Source organism: Monodon monoceros, unplaced genomic scaffold (assembly GCF_005190385.1).
Source record: "Monodon monoceros isolate NGI ecotype Baffin Bay Population unplaced genomic scaffold, NGI_Narwhal_1 Super_Scaffold_15, whole genome shotgun sequence".
NCBI classification, from domain to species: Eukaryota; Metazoa; Chordata; class Mammalia; order Artiodactyla; family Monodontidae; genus Monodon; species Monodon monoceros.
Window position 1 is genome coordinate 67,701,368 of NW_021703771.1, and position 19,334 is coordinate 67,720,701.

Genomic DNA, 19,334 nt, shown 5'->3' on the forward strand with positions numbered 1-19,334 from the left:
TTTTAGATTTAACTCTTTAGAATACAAAACTGAAAATGTTATTTAAGTTTTAATGTTTTCTCTTATATTATTCCAGTACTATAAGCCATAATTAGCCTGTATAATTCAGCCAAGCATTCTTGTTTCTAAATTCCCACTTGATGAATTATCTCCTAGTTCTACAGCCCTTATTGTAGGATTAGGAATGTTTAGTTAGTGCAATTGGTAGTGATTTTAATCATAACTATTACTAAGTCATGGATTCACACTGCCAAAAGATATCTTATGGTTTTATTATATTCTTATCATCTCAGCATGAGCACCTTGAATCTCCTATTAGGATTTACACTCTTTTGCAGTTTTTTAAGTTAAATTCAGAAAATAATAGGTACTAAATCAATGTTAACTGACTATAAACTCATCTGTTAAAATTAGGGGTAACAGTAACTGATATGCAGTATGTATGTGCAATGTCCAATTTAATTCTGAAATACACAGGGCAAGATTATTTTATTTGCCCAGTTCTCTGGGACCCATCTTTATTATACAAAAAGGAATAATTTGCAGTTAACATTGAGGATTTGGAATACCTAGCATCATAAAATTTATTTTCTGAAGCAATTTAAATATCATCCTAAAATCTTCTTCAGCAGTTCTTTAAATTATCAAAAAAAATTTCAGCCTCTATAAAATACTCAAGGTGCTCCAGTCAACAAAATTTCACTATAATCTCTACCTAGCAGAAGTATTAGTCATTTCCTGAGTAGTTATAAGAATTGTAATAGTTGATATAATATAAACAAATACTTGATCTTATACACTAAAGAATTATAAAAATTATGTTACAATTACATCAGCCATTGATAGTCTTTTCTGAACTCCTGTAGTACTCATTATCACTCCTGTAGTACTCAGTGTTTATACTTAACTATTGGCAAAGAGAGAAAGTATCACTAATTATGTGTACTACAATTAATAATCCAGAACCCTCAAGAGAATTAACAGAAAAATGATGTAAACTAATAAAACATTAAATTTTACATATATATGTATATATTTATGTATATACTATATATACAACATGTGCATATAACATATGTGTGTATATAAACATATATATATATAATATTAAAAGTTTTCCTATCACAAGAAACAACCCAATAGAAAATATGATGGATAAACATGGGATGTAAAAGAAAAACTATACACTTAAAGTATGAATATAGATATGAGTCCTAAATAAGATATAAACAAATGAAATCCAGAAATATATAGCAGTAATACTAGTGACCAGTACTTCTGTTTTCTTTTTCTACGTACAAGTATGATAGGTATTTTTCAGAACATTATCTCATTGAATTCTTAAAATAGCCCTAGGAAGTAAGTACTAGTATCTTCCTCTTGCCACAGGTGAGGAAACTAAGACAGAGAAAAATTAAATAATTTGTGGTCACGCAGCCAGCGAGTAGCAAAGCCAGATGTTCACTCACATTTGTCTCACATCAGAGCCTGGAATTTCTAGTTATTCTCCAAGACTGTGACTAATTAGGGTTTATTTTAAGAATGCAAGGAAGTTTAAACATTAACAAAGTTATTACACTAATTCATAACATTAATAAGTTAATAGGACAAAAAACAAGCATCATCTTCAGTGTTGCTGAAAAAGCATTCAATAAAATATAACTTTTATTACTGATAAAACCTCTTCTAGAAATAAAAAATCCTTTTTATATAATAAGATATTTGAAATCAAAAGCAAATGTTATACTTAATGGCAACACACTAGAATTATTTCCATTAAATTAAAAACAGTATAAAGATGGTCACTATTGACATATTTATTCAGCATCATTTTATTATTCTAACCAGTGCAGTAAGACTAGGAAGAGACAATTTTGAGAACCAAATTCAGGAATGCCAGTGATTTTTATATACTTATTTTGCAAAGAGACACTTACTGAATGTTTATTACTGTATAATGAACTGTTAGTTGACTCTTGATTTTCTAAGTTAAATTCTTATCTTCAGAAAATGACATTAGTTTCAGAAAGGGAGAGAAAAAAGTTATTGTTATATGAAAGTGACATGATTTTATACTTAGAAATCCAAGAGAATCAGCTAAAATTTGTAAAGTTAGCTTCCCAAAATTAATCTATAAATGTGGTCAAAGTACCATCAAAATCCACTGAGGATTAGAGAGTGGTTGCTTTGTTATTTTTGAACCTGAAAAATTGATAGTACTGGGCTTCCCTGGTGGTGCAGTGGTTGAGAGTCCGCCTGCCGATGCAGGGGACACGGGTTCCTGCCCCAGTCTGGGAAGATCCCACATGCCGTGGAGCGGCTGGGCTCGTGAGCCATGGCCACTGAGCCTGCGTGTCCAGAGCCTGTGCTCCGCAACGGGAGAGGCCACAACAGTGAGAGGCCCGCATACCGCAAAAAAAAAAGTGGTAGTACTAAAGGAGGAATAAAGGGCTGAGAATACTCAAGAAATTATTGAAGAAGTAGAGCAATGAATACTTTCCCTATAGAACATGTATTATAAGGTACAGTTATTCAAATAATATGTTACTAGGAATAGATACCATAGCTTCATCTAAAAATCCAGAAACAGGCCCTAAAATATACAAGATATAAAATATGATAAAAGTGAGGAAGAGATGTATTATTTAGTAAATAACGGTAAGACAGTCATTGTAAGATGACTAATTGTAAAATAAAGTTAGAGCCCTTCTGTACCATACTTATAGCCAGAAACAAAAACAAAAGCAAAAACCAGGGGGTTTAAACAATCAAAACATAAATGAAGTGATAGAAAACAGGTGAATATTTAGCTGATCTCAAGATGGAGAAAGTTTTTCTAAGAATGAAAGTAAAGAACTTTATATGAATAAAATAATGTTTGGCGGTAAAAAGTTAAAGATCAAGCAAGTTATAACTTTATAATCAATATTAAATGCAAATGATATATTGGGGAAGTATTTGCAAATTATATGCATCATATACAGAGGTTAATAGCATTATATACGCATCAGTTAAGGAAGGAAACCCAAAGAAGGAGATGGTCAGAGACACAAACGTAATTCACAAAAGAGCAGGTAGAGATGACCAGTTTGTCCATTCATCTAAAATCTGTTTATTAAACATCTGCTGTTTATCAAGTACTTTACTAAGTCTCTGTCCTCACGGATCTTATAATCTAGTAGGAGAAACAGACAGTAAACATAATTGCATAAACTATGGTAAGTGTTATATAGGAAAAGAATGTTGAGCATATAATAGAAGTATTTGAACAAACATGGAAAGTCAAGCAGAGTTTGCAAGGAAATAATTTGAACAAGAACAAAAAGATGAGGTCTTGGATAGAGTGAGGCAGTTGACATTCAGAGCAGAAGGCATAGCGCAAAGACTTTGAAGACAGGAGGACCACAGTAACACTTCGAGGACCTGGAAGACCAGTGTGGTAGCTGAAAGGATGGAACTAGGGAAAGAATGGTGTGAGATGAAGTTGGAGAATTCAGCACATACAGGTTATGATTGTCAGCTTGAGAATGCTGGGGAGCCACTAGAAAAGTGGCAGGAGAGTGACAGGATGGGATTTACGTTGTAGGATCACTTTGATTGCTTTGTGAAGGTGGAATTGGGAAAGTAGACATTGGGGGTGGGACATAGCAATGGATGAATGAAACTTTTATTAATCGTGTCAACAAGTATGTTTTGAGCACACACTGCACCAGGCCCTTTACAAAGTGCTAGGATAATACAGTGAGTGAGGTAGGCATGAAACTACATGGACCTTGTGTGGTAGTGCTGTCTTCAATTTCTGTGGAAGACAAATTCACTAACATATAAAGAGACACATCAAACAAAAATCATGACAGGTTTTGAAAAATGCTGCAAAGGTACCAAGGGGGAGAAGTGGTGGGGTGGGGGGTGGGATGGTGAGATGAATTGGGTGATTGGGATTGACGTGTATACACTACTATGTATAAAATGGATAACTGTTAAGAACCTGCTGTATAAAAAATAAATTAAATTTAAAAATTCAAAACAAAAAAAGAAAAATGCTGCAAAGGTACTGTGAAGGAGAATAATGACTGATCTCTTCAGGAATGCATAAATCTCTCCACTTTTTTCATTTTAAGCATTCCCTCAAATCTTAGCACAGCATACTAGTTAGATACCATAGCTTCAGCATTTTCATGATATTTAAAAGGAAAATTTTAGTGTAGTCCCAGGTTTAAATGTATGAAATGTGATATTTTATGTGATAAACCAAGCCTTTAACCCACACACAAAAAGTAGTTTCATTAGTTGACAGTCATTATATATATAGTCACACATAACATTCATTCATTCATTCATCCAGGAAATGTTTATTGAGCATTTACAGGTTAGAAGGTCATTGCTGTGGTCTAGAGAAGAGATAATGCTTAGTGTGGATAGGTTTGGCAATGGGGAGAAGTAGACACATTTAAGAAATACTGAGGATTGTGGAGAGGCTGGATATAGGCAGGAGAAGGAAGTACCGATGATCCCAGGTTTCCTACTTACTCAGCTGACTAGATGACAGTACAGTTCACTGAAGTAGAGGAAAAAAATTTTGACATTGCTAGTAATTAAGAGAAATACAGACCAAAACTGTGAGATGCCATTTTCAGCTATCAGACATATGAAGGTTAAAGAAAAAGATAATGCTTGATGTAGAAAGAAGGCATGATAGAGCAGGTATCCTCATAAACTGTTAGAGAAGCAGAGAGCATTTGGCAATACACATTTTAAAGCTTAAAAGCATTCATACCCTTCGACCCAGTAATTTACTGTAAATACAAAAAGTTATTTATATTAAGGAATATTAGGCAAAAACTTAAATGCCCAGCTGTAGGGAGCTGATGATACAAATTGTCACAGCTAGAGGATGGATTACTATATAATTATTAAAAAACAGACAAAAACTTTGGAAGAACTTTTAATGAGATGGAAAAATGATTATAACCTGTGAATAAAAATGCAAAACAAGTGTTGCTTGGGAGGTTATAGTTGTGTGTTAAAAACACAAAAAGTATAGATATGTATATATAAAAAATTACTGGAAGGGGCTTCCCTGGTGGCGCAGTGGTTGAGAGTCCACCTGCCGATGCAGGGGACACGGGTTCGTGCCCCGGTCCGGGAAGATCCCACATGCCGCAGAGCGGCTGGGCCCATGAGCCATGGCCGCTGAGCCTGCACGTCCAGAGCCTGTGCTCCTCAATGGGAGAGGCCACGACAGTGAGAGGCCCGCGTACCGCAAAAAAAAAAAAAAAAAAAAAAAAATTACTGGAAGAAATTAATTATGATGTCAATTGACATAATAGTTGTTATTTCTAGGTGGTAGAATTATATGTGGTTTTTATTTTCTTATTAGTACTTTTCAATGACTATTACTTTTATAATTAAAATATTAAGTTCCTATAAGATAATTTAAGAAAATAATTATTACTGTGATGATTTTTCAGTCTTTCCAGTGTCAGCCTGCCTTTAGCTAAGATAATTCCAATAATAAATGGACAGATCCATTCAGTTTGCAGTGAAACACCTAGTCATTTTGTTCAGGTAAGAGGAAAGCTTGGGGGTATTATTAAAAACAGACTGTACTCTTGGTTGTGGTCCTATTTGTCCAACATAAAAATACATTTCTCTTCTATGATATTTGTTCAAAGAAACCAAAAACTTGAAACCACATGTAGAGTATGGTAGAATGACCCATGAGAGTAATAATGTATCATGGCACTTTTATGAGGTTGGGAATACCTTTCTCCATGTTATAGTCCAACACGTGTTAGACAGACTACATTTTAGTCCAAATACATTCTAGTGGTCAGTTGAATTTACAGTGTTACTGTTTTGCATTAAGCTGTGCTAGTAGAAAAGTTGAGCCTTGAGGCAAATCAGCAAACTAATTCCTCACATTTTGAGGAAAAATTTAAAATTTTTGTGGGAAAGTAAAGCATCTTAATAGCTAATAAATACAACAGTTAATAGTGCACCAATATACTGCTCATTAAAAACTGCATACTCAGTCGGTTATTTAAATTTTTCATTAGACTACCTATAACTCCATCTCCTTTCTTAGGAAAGCATTTTAGAATACATTGAGTAAGACTGATTTTATTAAAAGGACAACTTTGAATCCATAGGTTTTTTTCCAAGTCACTTGCAAACTTGGAAACTGTATAACAAGTAATAAATCACTCACAATACACCTCAGTTCCAAACCACTGCCATAATGTGCAGTGCGAAGAGACCTAAGTGTAAAGATGGTATCTTCTCAGTATCGTTTATCTCTGTGGATTTCTGCTTGAGGACATGAAGAGTCCTGAGACTGTGGGTTGTAATTCTTCCTTTCTCTGTATAGTGTCATGAGCTTGTCCTTAACGTGCTACTTTTCCTCACTGTCCTCTTCAGTCTTCTGTGTCATCCTCTCACCCATGAGAATTAGCCATTCATATTTCAGAAGAAAGAATGAATAAGGCTGATCTCATTTCACTTAATTTTAAGCTTAATTTAAGCTCAAAAAATCTTAATTAAAAACTTAGTTTTAAATTTTCTGTTTATTTTTAAAAATTTTTACATGTATATTAGTGTGAGAAAAAAAGTTATAACTTCTGGCATTTACACCTTAACTTTATCTTTCTCCATTTTCATGAAGTCTCTGGCTTCATCAGCAAGCTGTTCATCTTGACAAGTGGGAAATACAGCTAAGCGTAATACAACACCAGCTCTGGTGCTTAAGTAATTTATGTTCTACATTAATTAAAGTCTGTATAATTGAGGATGAAGACAAAAGGTTTCAACCTAGTAAAACCATCATTGATACGAATGCTTAGTAAATTTTCTTAGTGTGACTGGATGTAGATTGAGTTTATAAACTAGACCATTAATTGACAAGACTTCCACCAATTTTTTTAACTATGATTTCTATGAGTTAAAATGCCACGTGGTATTCAGAGAATTTAACGTTGAATTTGTGAGATCAAGACTTACCTAAGCTCACTTGGGTTTTCTGATGCTTAGGAGAGAACACAAAGGATAGGTTCACTTCTTGTTTCTCTGCTGCTCACAGGGCACTTAATGGTTTCTGTTGTCATAGATCCTTTCACTATCTGGAGAAGCCTATGGACGCCTCCTCAGAATAATGCCTATAAATGCATATTGTAAAATACATAGGTTTTAAAGAAAACCAATTGCATACAGTTTTAAAATACTTTTAAAAATCAAATTTACGATATAGCAATATTGCTTCTTTGTTCATGCATTAAATAACAAGATGTAATGGCACTTCATGTAACTTCCACAACTGTCTATCATATGATGTAAAAATGTCTGATTTCTACTAAAGGCAAATTCATAGGTTCTGCTACTACTATCAGTTTGTTGCTTACGTTCATAACTGAAGGAAATGCTAGATTTTAGTTGAAGGTTAATGAAAATAAAGATGTAATTTTTTCCTTATCTACATTCACAGATCCCTTAAGAACCCCTGTTCTCAGGTGTATATGTGTGATTATGTATGTGTGTATATGTAATATATGATATACTGCATATATTCTATGTTAGAAAGTAACGTACCTCAATCATGTCATGTCAGCTTCCAGCAAAAGTACCTTTAGACTTGTGTAGTGTTGTAATCATTTATTCAACAGATATTCTTCTAGCACTTGACACACACAGAAATCCATTTGAAGACTATTTTGGGTCTTCTTCTCTAAGCCACACTTGAATACTTATCATATCCACTATCCCTTATGTAAGAACTTAAACAATAAACGTCTCCAGGAATTTATTATAAGAAAAACTACTTCTTTCATTAAATGGTTTTCTTTTGGGCCTTAATGCCACAAAACTTAGAGCTAACTTTGTTGCTTGATTACAGAAATGAATTCTGATTATCGGTTCTTTTTATAAACTGTAATGTTTTATTGTTGTCTTTGCTAGGATCTGTTAATGATGGAGCAAGTGAAAGACTTCGCTGCTAATGTGTACGAGGCCTTTAGTACTCCTCAACAACTGGAGAAATGATTTTTTCCTTCAGGAAGAACTACAGTGGAATTCATTTGCTTTAAAAAATACACTGAATAAATCAACTATATAGAGGGTAATGATTTGGTACTGAAATGTCTAATAAAAATATATTCATAATCAAAGTCTTCATTTCATAATAAAATAGATTTATTTGGCATCTTAATATATTTTTTTAAAGTCATCAACAAACTGGTTTTTGTGGGCATATCTGAGTGTACACAGGGCAAATGTCAGAATTGTTAATAATTTGTTACACCATGGATATTAGTTCCAAACTGATTAATGTAGATACTTTTTTTATATAATAGGAAATTCAGTATACTTTGACATTAATACTGAGGTAAAATCTGTTTGGGAAGTAGGTGTGAAGTCTGGAAAATAATGCTATTTAATCATTAAGTTCTCTGGACTACAGTATACAGGAGTGAATCAGACTTCCAGTTAGTATTCAAAGGGATAAATTATTTGTCTTAAATATACCTGATTGAGGACTTCGTTTTTTTATAGAAATCAGTTAATTTAGCAACTGTGATCGGGACTTCCCTGGCAGTCCAGTGGTTAAAACTCCCCGCTCCTCCTGCAGGGGGAATGGGTTCGATCCCTGATCCCTGGTAGGGGGAACTAAGATTTTGCATGCCGCGTGGCACGGCCAGAAAAAAATAGGGAACAACTATGATCAGCAATTTTTTTCTTTACTGTTGTTAACAATCCTTAGGAAACTACATATTGCTTTAGGGGCAAAAATTGTGTTGATGCCGTTTACTCACAGCTATGATTAACTACTGTACATAGTTTCATTCATTTTTTGTAAATAATTTTAATAACTTACTTTGTATTGATTTTGAACAGTGAATCTTATTGCAATAAAGTATTTTAGTAAAATATGGTTTTATTGAGTTAATACTTTACAGCTATTAATTTATTTGTCCCATAGCATTTTTGCTGTTATTTTTGGAGATTACACTAGTTTTCAAGTTTCATTTTAACTGGTAATTGTTGCTTTCTTTTAACTTACTTGTTTAGAAAAAATAAATAGCATTTCCTTCTGAAAAGAAATAATTCATTGTTCTAGTAAATCTATAGTTCTTTATGTGGGTAATTAGAGGAGAAATAAATGAATCATGATCGTCATTATATTAGATATATTTTCAGTAGCATAAGAATATTTTCAGTAGCATCATTTTATGTTGTTTTATTTCTCTAACATACAACATATATCTAAATAGTAGAAGGTAGAAAATGAATTGTGAAGTCTCTTCTAAGGCCAGGTTAGGCCTGAAGCCAACCACTAGGGAATCTATGCCTAGAATATTTTTTTAAAAAAACAGAAAACAAAACAAAAAAACCAGAAAAAACAGATGTAAAAGTGGAGAGGAGAGCAAATGCTTCTTTTCAAAATTTGACAGAATATAATGATGTTATTTCTAATAGCGTGGTGGAAAAATTGTATTTTGGAAAATTAGTAAATGTGTGTGTAATAGGGCATGCATCTCTTCCAGCAATATTAACCCAGGATTTCATCCAAGGAAATTTTGAGAATGAACAGGTGCAGCCTTGTTAAGGATAGAAAGCTGATCATCTGAAAATTATCACCTGGAATCATCTACCTCTGTAGAGTTGTAGCAGTTTTAGAGATGACAAGGTAAAAACGACATGTATTTGAAGCTAATTGGACTTAGACATTATAAATTTGTCTTCTAATTGTACAGTAGGAGCCCTTTTATCTGGGACCCTTAGTTGTTTGGTTAATCCAAGAAGTCATTTAAAGCAGGGTATCATTTAAAAAATAACACATGTATTCTTAGATATTTTAACTTAAAATATAAATAATCTTTATTTGCCAGTTATTGAATGTAGGACCCATGTCTTTTCTACCTTTTCAATGTAGGTCTGCTTCTAAGGGTTCTCTAATTGTCTTTCTTATACAGATCACATGTATTAGATTATATAGTTGTAAACCAGGGGTACAGAATTCTTGTAGATTTTTACTATATTTCCCTTCAGTCTTTTACAACTTTTTTTTTTTTTTTTTGGCTGCGTTGGGTCTTCGTTGCTGCGCGCAGGCTTTCTCTAGTTGTGGCGAGCGGGGGCTACTCTTCGTTGCAGGGCGTGGGCTTCTCATTGCAGTGGCTTCTCTTGTTGCAGAGCACGGGCTTTAGGCGTGCAGGCTTCAGTAGTTGTGACTCGCGGGCTCTAGAGCGCAGGCTCAGTAGTTGTGGCGCACGGGCTTAGTTGCTCCATGGCACGTGGGATCTTCCCAGACCAGGAATCAAACCTGTGTTCCCTGCATTGGCAGGTGGATTCTTAACAACTGTGCCACCAGGGAAGTCCTTTTACAACTGTTTTACCCACAATTAATTAACCAGTACATTTAAATTGGAAAAAAAAAAAAAAGGCAACATACGTTTATCTAGTTTTTCCAAAGTATTCAACTTGGTTTTCACAGAAACTATAACTGTTCACACTCATTTCATCCACTTATGCAACATGATAAAAAGTTCTACTGGCATAATCAGTTTGGTAACTATAGTAGTTTCCTAGAACTGCCATAACAAATTACCACTAACTGTGTGGCTTAAACAATAGAAATTTATTCTCTCACCATTCTGGTGCTTAGAAATCCAAAATTAAGGTGTCAGCAGGGCCATGCTCCCTCTGAAGACTCTAAGGAAGAATCCCTCCAGTCCTTCCTTGACTCTTCCAGCTTCTGGTGGCCCCAAGAATTCCTTGGCTTTGTAGCAGCATAGTCTCTGCTTCTGTCTCCATATGGTCATCTTTTACGTGCTTGTGACCCCCGCATCCAGTATGATCTTACCTCAATATTTACTCTAATTGCATCTGCAGAGACACTACTTCCAAGATCATATTCTGAGCTTTTGGGTAGACGTGAATTATTGGGGAACACTATTCAACCCATAACAGTAACGAACTCAACTAACCCTTGGTAAACATGTATTGCAGCAAGTGAAAATCAAGGTGAAGCATGTGCCAGACAGAAGCCTACTAACTGAAAGCCTGCAGCTTGCCTGGGCGTCAATCAGTACGCTTTTCCAAGAAAATGGAGAGCATCCGTTAATCTAGTGAGTTGGTTAAATGGAGATTACTTAAAACAGCTTCTACTTTCTCCTTCAAACTTGTATAAATGTGTTGGTTACTGTGTATATATAAAAATCTGATATGAACAATTATTTATTTTTTTGCAAGTTAGGAAGGTTTTTATCTAACCAGGTCTTTTACTTACAAAATTGAAATGAACAGAAGGCAAAACATCTGTCTTGTTTTCTGTTGTCCTAATTCATATTTATTTGACTAGCCTGACCTTTTAAAGTAATTGTGTTGCTTCAGTGTGGCACTCATAAGAAAATAAGATAGAGTCTTATTAAAGTGATATCCATATTTTAAATGATATCAATGTCTAAATCATTCAGTCTAATAATCTAGCTTTGCTTGCCTTCAATATTTCTCATCATTAAAGAAAAATCCAAAGTTACTGAAATTCAAAACAAGTCAATTTTGTGCCTATTTAGTAACTCTGGGAAAAGGCACAATTGCTTGGGGGGATAAGAACTATTGGCTTAAAATAGGTAATAAGAGCTCTGGTTTTTAATTATCCTTACTATAATTTTTCCCCTCCATACCAATGATAATGCTAAGAATTTGATGGAATATTTTAAAAGGCTTGTTATGAGTCCCACTTATAGTATATTTCACATATAAGCAAGATATACCTTAAATAAACTTAAATTCGGTGTCTCATTCTGTTTCATATATAATGTCTGGTTATTAGCAAAGCATTTTATCAGCACCTCTGAATGCTGAGCTGTATTTTATCATTTAGCTCCCTCACAGCTACCCATTAACTAAACCCTATACCTAACTATAATTTGCTTAAATAGTTCCATTTTCCCTCTATATTCTCTTTGTATTTGTAAAGGTCAAGATGGACAGGGTAGGAATTTAAATGATTGACAGGTTTTTAGTCTCAAAAATACTTTCTTCAGGGCTTCCCTGGTGGCGCAGTGGTTGAGAGTCTGTGCTCCGCAACGGGAGAGGCCACAACAGTGAGAGGCCCGCGTACTGCGGAAAAAAAAAAAACAAAAAACTTTCTTCAAACAAACAGATGACCTCACTTTTATGTTAAGATTCTTCTAACCCTGTTTATTTGGGTTTGTTTGAGGGCTTTTTTCCTTTTTTTGTTTTTCCTTAGTCTAATGTTTGGGATCATGTAAATCTGTCTTTGTTGGACCTCTAATAAAATGTTACTTGGGATTTAGAACTCTTAAAGTACTTATTCATGTAAATACTTCGGCATGGTTTCAAAATTTTGATAGTTGTAGAAACTTCAGCAATGAATAATTTTTTTTAAGATTTTCAACTTCAAGATGATTTTAGAAAATAAATATGAATAGTATTTTATTTCCCTGTCTACTTGAAGCATTTATAGGGAACAATGAGATGTCCACATTTGATTGATATGACAAAATGAAGCCTGTAGCACTTCAAATAAAGATCTAGCCATGTGGAACATCTTTTGTTAAGGGGAGTGAGTTCTTTAATCAGTGTTTCTTTGAATTTACGTCAATATCAGTATTATTTTTGCTTCATTCTTAGGGAAGATCTGAGTAGACTTCCTAATTTTCAGCTAGCTGTTCAACTTCAATTTGCTTAAAAGCATATACAGGAAGTAAATTTATTAATTTAAATTGGTCCTCAAATTAGCCCACCTACAAAAATAGGCCCATACCTCCAATCCCACACACTCACCTCCCCCTGCCAAAGAAAAACGTGGAAGAATACATACTAAAATATTAGTAGTGGTGATCTTAACAGTGATTTTGCCTTTAAGCATTTCTGTGTAATTTTAGATATCTATAGTGAACATATCAGTTTTATTACCAAGAGGGAAAAAAAGACAATTTTTTTTTATAAAAAGAAAATTACTGTAAGCATTGGAAATAAATATTAAGCCAAATTTATTATATACCTATGAACCTCTATTAGTCGGCTAGGGTTGCCATAATAAATACCACATATAGGATGGCTTAAACAACAGTAATTTATTTTCTCACAGTTCTGAAGGCTGAAAGCCCAAGGTGTCAGCAGGTTTGGTTTCTCTTGAGGCCTCTGTCCTTGGCTTGCAGATGGCCACCTTCTCACTGCATCCTTACATGGTCTTTCCTCCATATGCTTGCATCCGTGCTCTTCCTCTTCTTATAAGGACTCCAGTCATATTGGATTAAGGTCCCACTCTTATGACTTCATTTAACCTTAGTTACTTCTTTAAAATCTCCAAATACAATCACATTGGGGCTTAGGGCTTCAACATGTGAATTTGGCAGAAGACACGACTCAGTCCTTAACACCACCAATTCCTCACTACTCTGAAACAAAATCCCCACCTCTGAATCACACGTGGAAATAAATTCAGTGTGAAGGGACGTCAATAGCAAAGTGCACTGGAGAGTTAAACCAGTTATGTGAGTAATTTAGGAAATTCTGGGCCAATTTTACATTTGCTTTCTCTGTGTGCTACAATTATAGAAACCTGATACATTCTAGTCTTAGATATAACTGCATCAGGAAGCACTCTACTGCAAATCAGGTCACATTAGTTAGTGCTAGAGCCCAGCCCCACTTACAGGGCATCTGATGAACAGTTAGCTGAGGCAGTTCTACCATGATGCCATTTTGCTCCAAAGGAGTCCATTGAAGTGGCTGTCCATGTCCCAGTAGTTCAACCTGAAATTAAAAACATACACACAAATGTCTCCAAGTGTATCTCTGACTCCCTCACTTTATTCGGAAGGAGTGGTTGATATCTCTTAAAAAGCAATGTGGACAGAAGATTCATTTTTTACTTTTATTTAGTGGATTACAAGCTGTTTTAAAATGAGTGTATACATCTGTCTTGCTCCCATATTACTCTCAAAAGTGTGCAGGATTTGGGGAAGAATTGTAAAGATTGAATAGTGCCAGGGTAGAGAAAATTATTCTCAAACCAATCTGCACGACTAAGGCCTGCCCAGTTCTCACACAGAATGTTTGAAGAAAGGCTCAGCTTCCTTATCCAGCCACCATTCCCCCTCAAGATGTTCCAATAACCTCCACTAATCAACAATACCTGTGATCAATTATTACTGTAACTGTTCTATATTCTTCGTCTTATATAAGGTGAATTTCAATAAGTAGTTTTCTATATATCTGTGGTTATTTTGAACCAGAAAACTTTGCTTATCATGTAGAGTAATATAAAAACAAAACCCGTGAACTTTCAAATAACAGTATTAATGGCAGCCAAAGAGAACATAAATAAAATAAAAAGATAATGTCATGCCCAGGACACTAAGCTGTAATTAAACATCAGATCTGAACTCATCTCCTTTTCTGCCTGATTGGCCATAAGTGTTAGAAATGAAATATGGAAAAATGATGCAAGGAAAAGCATTTGGACAATTCATATCCCAGAAAATTTTCAGTTTCTTAAAAATAATCTATAAAATATATCAAAGTGAACTCGATGCCAGAGCTGATGGTTACAACTGTGAGATTAACCTTTAATTTTCCCCCAGTTTTTTGTGAACTTGAAATGGTAGGGCCATGACATCTCATAGTTGTTCAGATGTGTTCTGGGGTGGGATGTCAGGGGAAGAATCTGGACTCCAGTTTTACAAAAAGATTCATTTTGGATGCATGCAGTGAGCCTGAACAACATAGAATGACTGTGAAGAAGATATTTTAATTGATATGCATGGAGATAATATAGCCGTTTTATAGGTTTGGTTTTCTGGGAAATGAAAGAAAACTTTCAAAGGTTTTTGCCAAACATTGCCATTGATGAAGTCCATTTTTAAATTACTCTTATGAGGTATAAGAGGAACACATATAAGGCTCACCCTGAAGTTAAAAGTTATGTCTTCATCAGGTTATTCTAGTCAGCAAGTTAAAGGAACAATAAAAGACAAAATTCCCTCTTACCTCTGTTGCCCCCAGAGTAGCTTTGGGCTGACCAAGAAACAGCTGTCCTGATGTGGGCCATTTGAGAAACATGGCATAGACCAATTTGTTTTTAGGTTTGGACGTGTACCTGGTTAAAAGGGAATAAAAGCATAGTAATATTTCTCATTATTTATGGGTCAAGTCTAGAATTATTTTACAGAGGTACTTCCATTCAGTAAATATTTACCAATGTTTTTATTAATAGAGTGAAGGAAAACTAGCCTGATGGTAGCATAAAAAGCACCCAGAAGTGTTCTGATCCCAATTCCCGTGTATGTGTGTGGAGTAGGGGAGAAGTTCCCCACACCACCAAGCAATTCTCGGACACTAACTGGGTGTCCTACAATTCAACTCAATTCTGACACCATCTACCCAGAGATGATAGTGTCAGATTCTACAGGTTAAGGGTTTAGTCCTACAAGACTGCCCCCTCCCCAAATTCAGACACCAGTCACAAGTCCAGATTCTCACCTGGGCTTCTGACCCACAGGCTATAGATTGGAGCTTCCTACAACCCCCTCCTTGAGTTCAACTAATTTTCTAGAGCAGCTCACAGAATTTACAGAAACATTTTACTTCCTGTATTACAGGTCTATTATAAAAGGATATATCTCAGGAACAGCCAGATGGAAGAGATGCACAGGGCAAGGTATGTGGGAAGGGGCAGGGAGCTTCCATGCCTTCTCCAGGTGCTCCACTCTCCCTGTACCTCCACCAATCCAGAAGTTCTCTAAACCTCATCCTTGGGATTTTTATGGAGGCTTCATTAGTCATTATTGATTAAATCAATGACCACTGATGATTGGTTCAACCTCCACCCTCTCACCCCTCCCTGAAGGCCATGGGCAACCAGCCCTCATCCTTTGGTAGTGTCCAAAATCACCTCACTGACATAACGAAAGACACCTTTATGGCTCTCATCGCTTAGGAAATTCCAAGAGTTTTAGGAGCTCTGTGCCAGAAACAGAAAAAGACCAAATATATATTTCTTATTATAAATCACAATTATCACAGCACCTCTCTTCCCCACTTCCCCAGTGCTAAAAGGAAGTTCTTGGAACCGAGATTTTTCTAGTACTACTCTTCTTCATCAGACTTTTCTCATGGAGCTGGAAACAGGTGGGGAATGTGAGCAAAGAGCATAAGATGCAAGAATAGATGGCTTTCCACCTGATGATCAAATCTTCATATTCCTTCATTCAACAGGTATGTATCTGTCAATGCTGGGCCCAGTACCGTGCTTGGTGTTAAGAATACAATAGAAAACAAAACACACTTAGTTCTTGTTCTTGTAAAGCTTAGACTAGAGTGAGGGAGAGAGACATCAAATAATCACACAAATAATATAGAAGTGTGAATTTTTATAAGCACTATGAAAGAAGAGGAAGTTGAAAGATTATAACAAAGGCATGTTTTTACGTTATACCATTAGCAAGAAAATGAGATTTAATCTGAGACTTAAAGGATGAATGTGAGCAAAAGGGAAAAGGTAAGAAGAGTAAGGTTTAGACAAAGAAAACAGAATTCATTCATTTTTTCACTCAGTTATTTGACAAATATTTATTGACATCTTAAAATGTTAATCACTGTTTCAGAGCTGGAGACATAGCATTGAACACAGTCCCTGTCCTCATGAAGCTTACATGTAGCGGAGAAAATTAGAATGAGCAAAAAAATATATGTCAGATGATGATTAAATGTTTTGGAGAAAACTGAAGCCCAGCAAGAAGAATAGAGCATGCCTGTGTGAAAATTAATAAACAGGAAGCTCAATTAAAATAGAGTCAGGAGACCAGAGAGGGGAGCTCCCATGCCCTGCAACAATAGCAGAGCCCACAGGAAGTAGGAAGGCTCCTCTTATTACCTGGCAACAACTCAGCCAATGAAAAGCCATGGACTCTCCATTTACTATAGCTTTCCCAACTTCCTTTTCCCCCCAGTAAAAGAGTTCTCCTTCCCTTGCTGTGCAGGGACTTGCATGTGGCTTGCCATGTTTGCAGACCCCAAATTACAATTCTTTGGTGATCGCAAATAAACCCACTTTTGCTAGAGAAATAACTGGCAGTCTATTTTAGGTCAACACTACGTTGGCAAAAAGGGATCTAGGTGTTCTTTTAAATAAAATAGTCAAAAAAGAAAACTACAGACCAATATCACTGGTGAACATAGATGCAAAAATCCTCAACAAAATACTGGCAAACAGAATCCAACAGCACATTAAAAGGATCAAACACCACGATCAAGTGGGGTTTATCCCAGGAGTGCAAGGATTCTTCAATATACGCAAATCAATCAATGTGATACACCATATTAACAAATTGAAGGAGAAAAACCATATGATCATCTCAGTAGATGCAGATAAAGCTTTGGGAAAAATTCAACACCCATTTATGATAAAGATCCTCTAGAAAGTACGCATAGAAGGAACTTACCTCAACATAATAAAGACCACATATGACAAACCCACAGCCAACATCATCCTCAATGGTGAAAAACTGAAAACATTTCCTCTAAAATCAGGAACAAGAGAAGGTTGCCCACTCTCACCACTATTATTCAACATAGTTTTGGAAGTTTTAGCCACAGCAATCAAAGAAGAGAAAGAAAGAAAAGGCATCCAAATCGGAAAAGAAGAAGTAAAGCTGTCACTGTTTGCAGATGACATGATACTATACATAGAGAATCCTAAAGATGCTACCAGAAAACTACTAGAGCTAATCAATGAATTTGGTAAAGTAGCAGGATACAAAATTAATGCACAGAAATCTCTTGCGTTCCTATACACTAATGATGAAAAATCTGAAAGTGAAATTAAGAAAACACTCCCATTTACCATTGCAACAAAAAGAATAAAACACCTAGGAATAAACCTACCTAAGGAGACAAAAGACCTGTATGCAGAAAATTATAAGACACTGATGAAAGAAATTAAAGATGATACAAATAGATGGAGAGATATACCATGTTCTTGGATTGGAAGAATCAACACTGTGAAAATGACTATTCTACCCAAAGCAATCTACAGATTCAGTGCAATGCCTATCAATTTAGCAATGGCATTTTTCACAGAACTAGAACAAAAAATTTCACAATTTGTGTGGGAACACAAAAGACCCCGAATAGCCAAAGCAATCTTGAGAAAGAAAAACAGAGCTGGAGGAATCAGGCTCCCAGACTTCAGACTATACTACAAAGCTACAGTAATCAAGACAGTATGGTACTGGCACAAAAACAGAAATATAGATCAATGGAACAGGATTGAAAGCCCAGAGATAAACCCACGCACATATGGTCACCTTATCTTTGATAAAGGAGGCAAGAATATAAAATGGAGAAAAGACAGCCTCTTCAATAAGTGGTGCTGGGAAAACTGGACAGCTACATGTAAAAGAATGAAATTAGAACACTCCCTAACACCATACACAAAAATAAACTCAAAGGGATTAAAGACCTAAATGTAAGGCCAGACACTATCAAACTCTTCGATGAAAACATAGGCAGAACACTCTATGACATAAATCACAGCAAGATCCTTTTTGACCCACCTCCCAGAGAAAGGGAAATAAAAACAAAAATAAACAAATGGGACCTAAAACTTCAAAGCTTTTGCACAGCAAAGGAATCCATAAACAAGACGAAAAGACAACCCTCAGAATGGAAGAAAATATTTGCAAATGAAGAAACTGACAAAGGATTGATCTCCAGAATTTACAAGCAGCTCATGCAGCTCAGTATCAAAAAAACAAACAACCCAATCCAAAAATGGGCAGAAGACCTAAATAGACATTTCTCCAAAGAAGATATACAGATTGCCAACAAACACATGAAAGAATGCTCAACATCATTAATCATTAGAGAAATGCAAATCAAAACTACCATACAATGTCAACTCACACCAGTCAGAAAGGCCATCATCAAAAAATCTACAAACAATAAATCCTGGAGAGGGTGTGGAGAAAAGGGAACCCTCATACACTGTTGGTGGGAATGTAAATGGATACAGCCACTATGGAGAACAGTATGGAGGTTCCTTAAAAAACTACAAATAGAACTACCATACGACCCAGCAATCCCATTACTGGGCATATACCCTGAGAAAACCATAATTCAAAAAGAGTCATGTACCACAATGTTCATTGCAGCTCTATTTACAATAGCCAGGACATGGAAGCAACCTAAGTGTCCATCGACAGATGAATGGATAAAGAAGATGTGACATATATATACAATGGAATATTAATCAGCCATAGAAAGAAATGAAATTGAGTTATTTGTAGTGAGGTGGATGGAACTAGAGACTG

General features: G+C 35.4%; 2 protein-coding genes across 10 annotated transcripts in view; one reads left to right on the top strand and one right to left on the bottom strand.

The window, feature by feature from the left end:
• Positions 1-17,218, top strand: part of PEX3 (peroxisomal biogenesis factor 3) — a 43,453-nt gene extending 26,235 nt beyond the window's left edge. Inside the window, exons 11-16 of one of the 5 annotated variants that reach the window (XR_003793681.1) lie at positions 5,472-5,568; positions 7,951-8,110; positions 9,537-9,679; positions 10,999-11,117; positions 15,624-15,682; positions 16,072-17,218. Coding sequence is in view for 3 of the 5 variants with exons in the window: in XM_029223653.1 (XP_029079486.1) it covers positions 5,472-5,712 (241 nt within the window). In the remaining 2 variants the exon portion in view is untranslated. Of the gene's footprint in view, positions 1-5,471; positions 6,054-7,950; positions 8,884-9,536; positions 9,680-10,998; positions 12,147-15,623; positions 15,683-16,071 lie in introns of those variants that run through there. The other 4 variants (XR_003793682.1, XM_029223654.1, XM_029223655.1 and 1 more) reach the window with 4 other exon arrangements.
• FUCA2 (alpha-L-fucosidase 2) overlaps positions 1-19,334 on the bottom strand; it is a 73,997-nt gene that overhangs the window by 38,661 nt on the left and 16,002 nt on the right. For 3 of the 5 annotated variants that reach the window (XR_003793679.1, XR_003793680.1, XR_003793678.1), the window contains exons 6-8: positions 15,013-15,121; positions 13,677-13,776; positions 7,000-7,154 (exon numbers count right to left, since the gene is read on the bottom strand). Coding sequence is in view for 2 of the 5 variants with exons in the window: in XM_029223650.1 (XP_029079483.1) it covers positions 13,636-13,776; positions 15,013-15,121 (250 nt within the window). In the remaining 3 variants the exon portion in view is untranslated. Of the gene's footprint in view, positions 1-6,625; positions 7,155-13,075; positions 13,777-15,012; positions 15,122-19,334 lie in introns of those variants that run through there. The other 2 variants (XM_029223651.1, XM_029223650.1) reach the window with 2 other exon arrangements.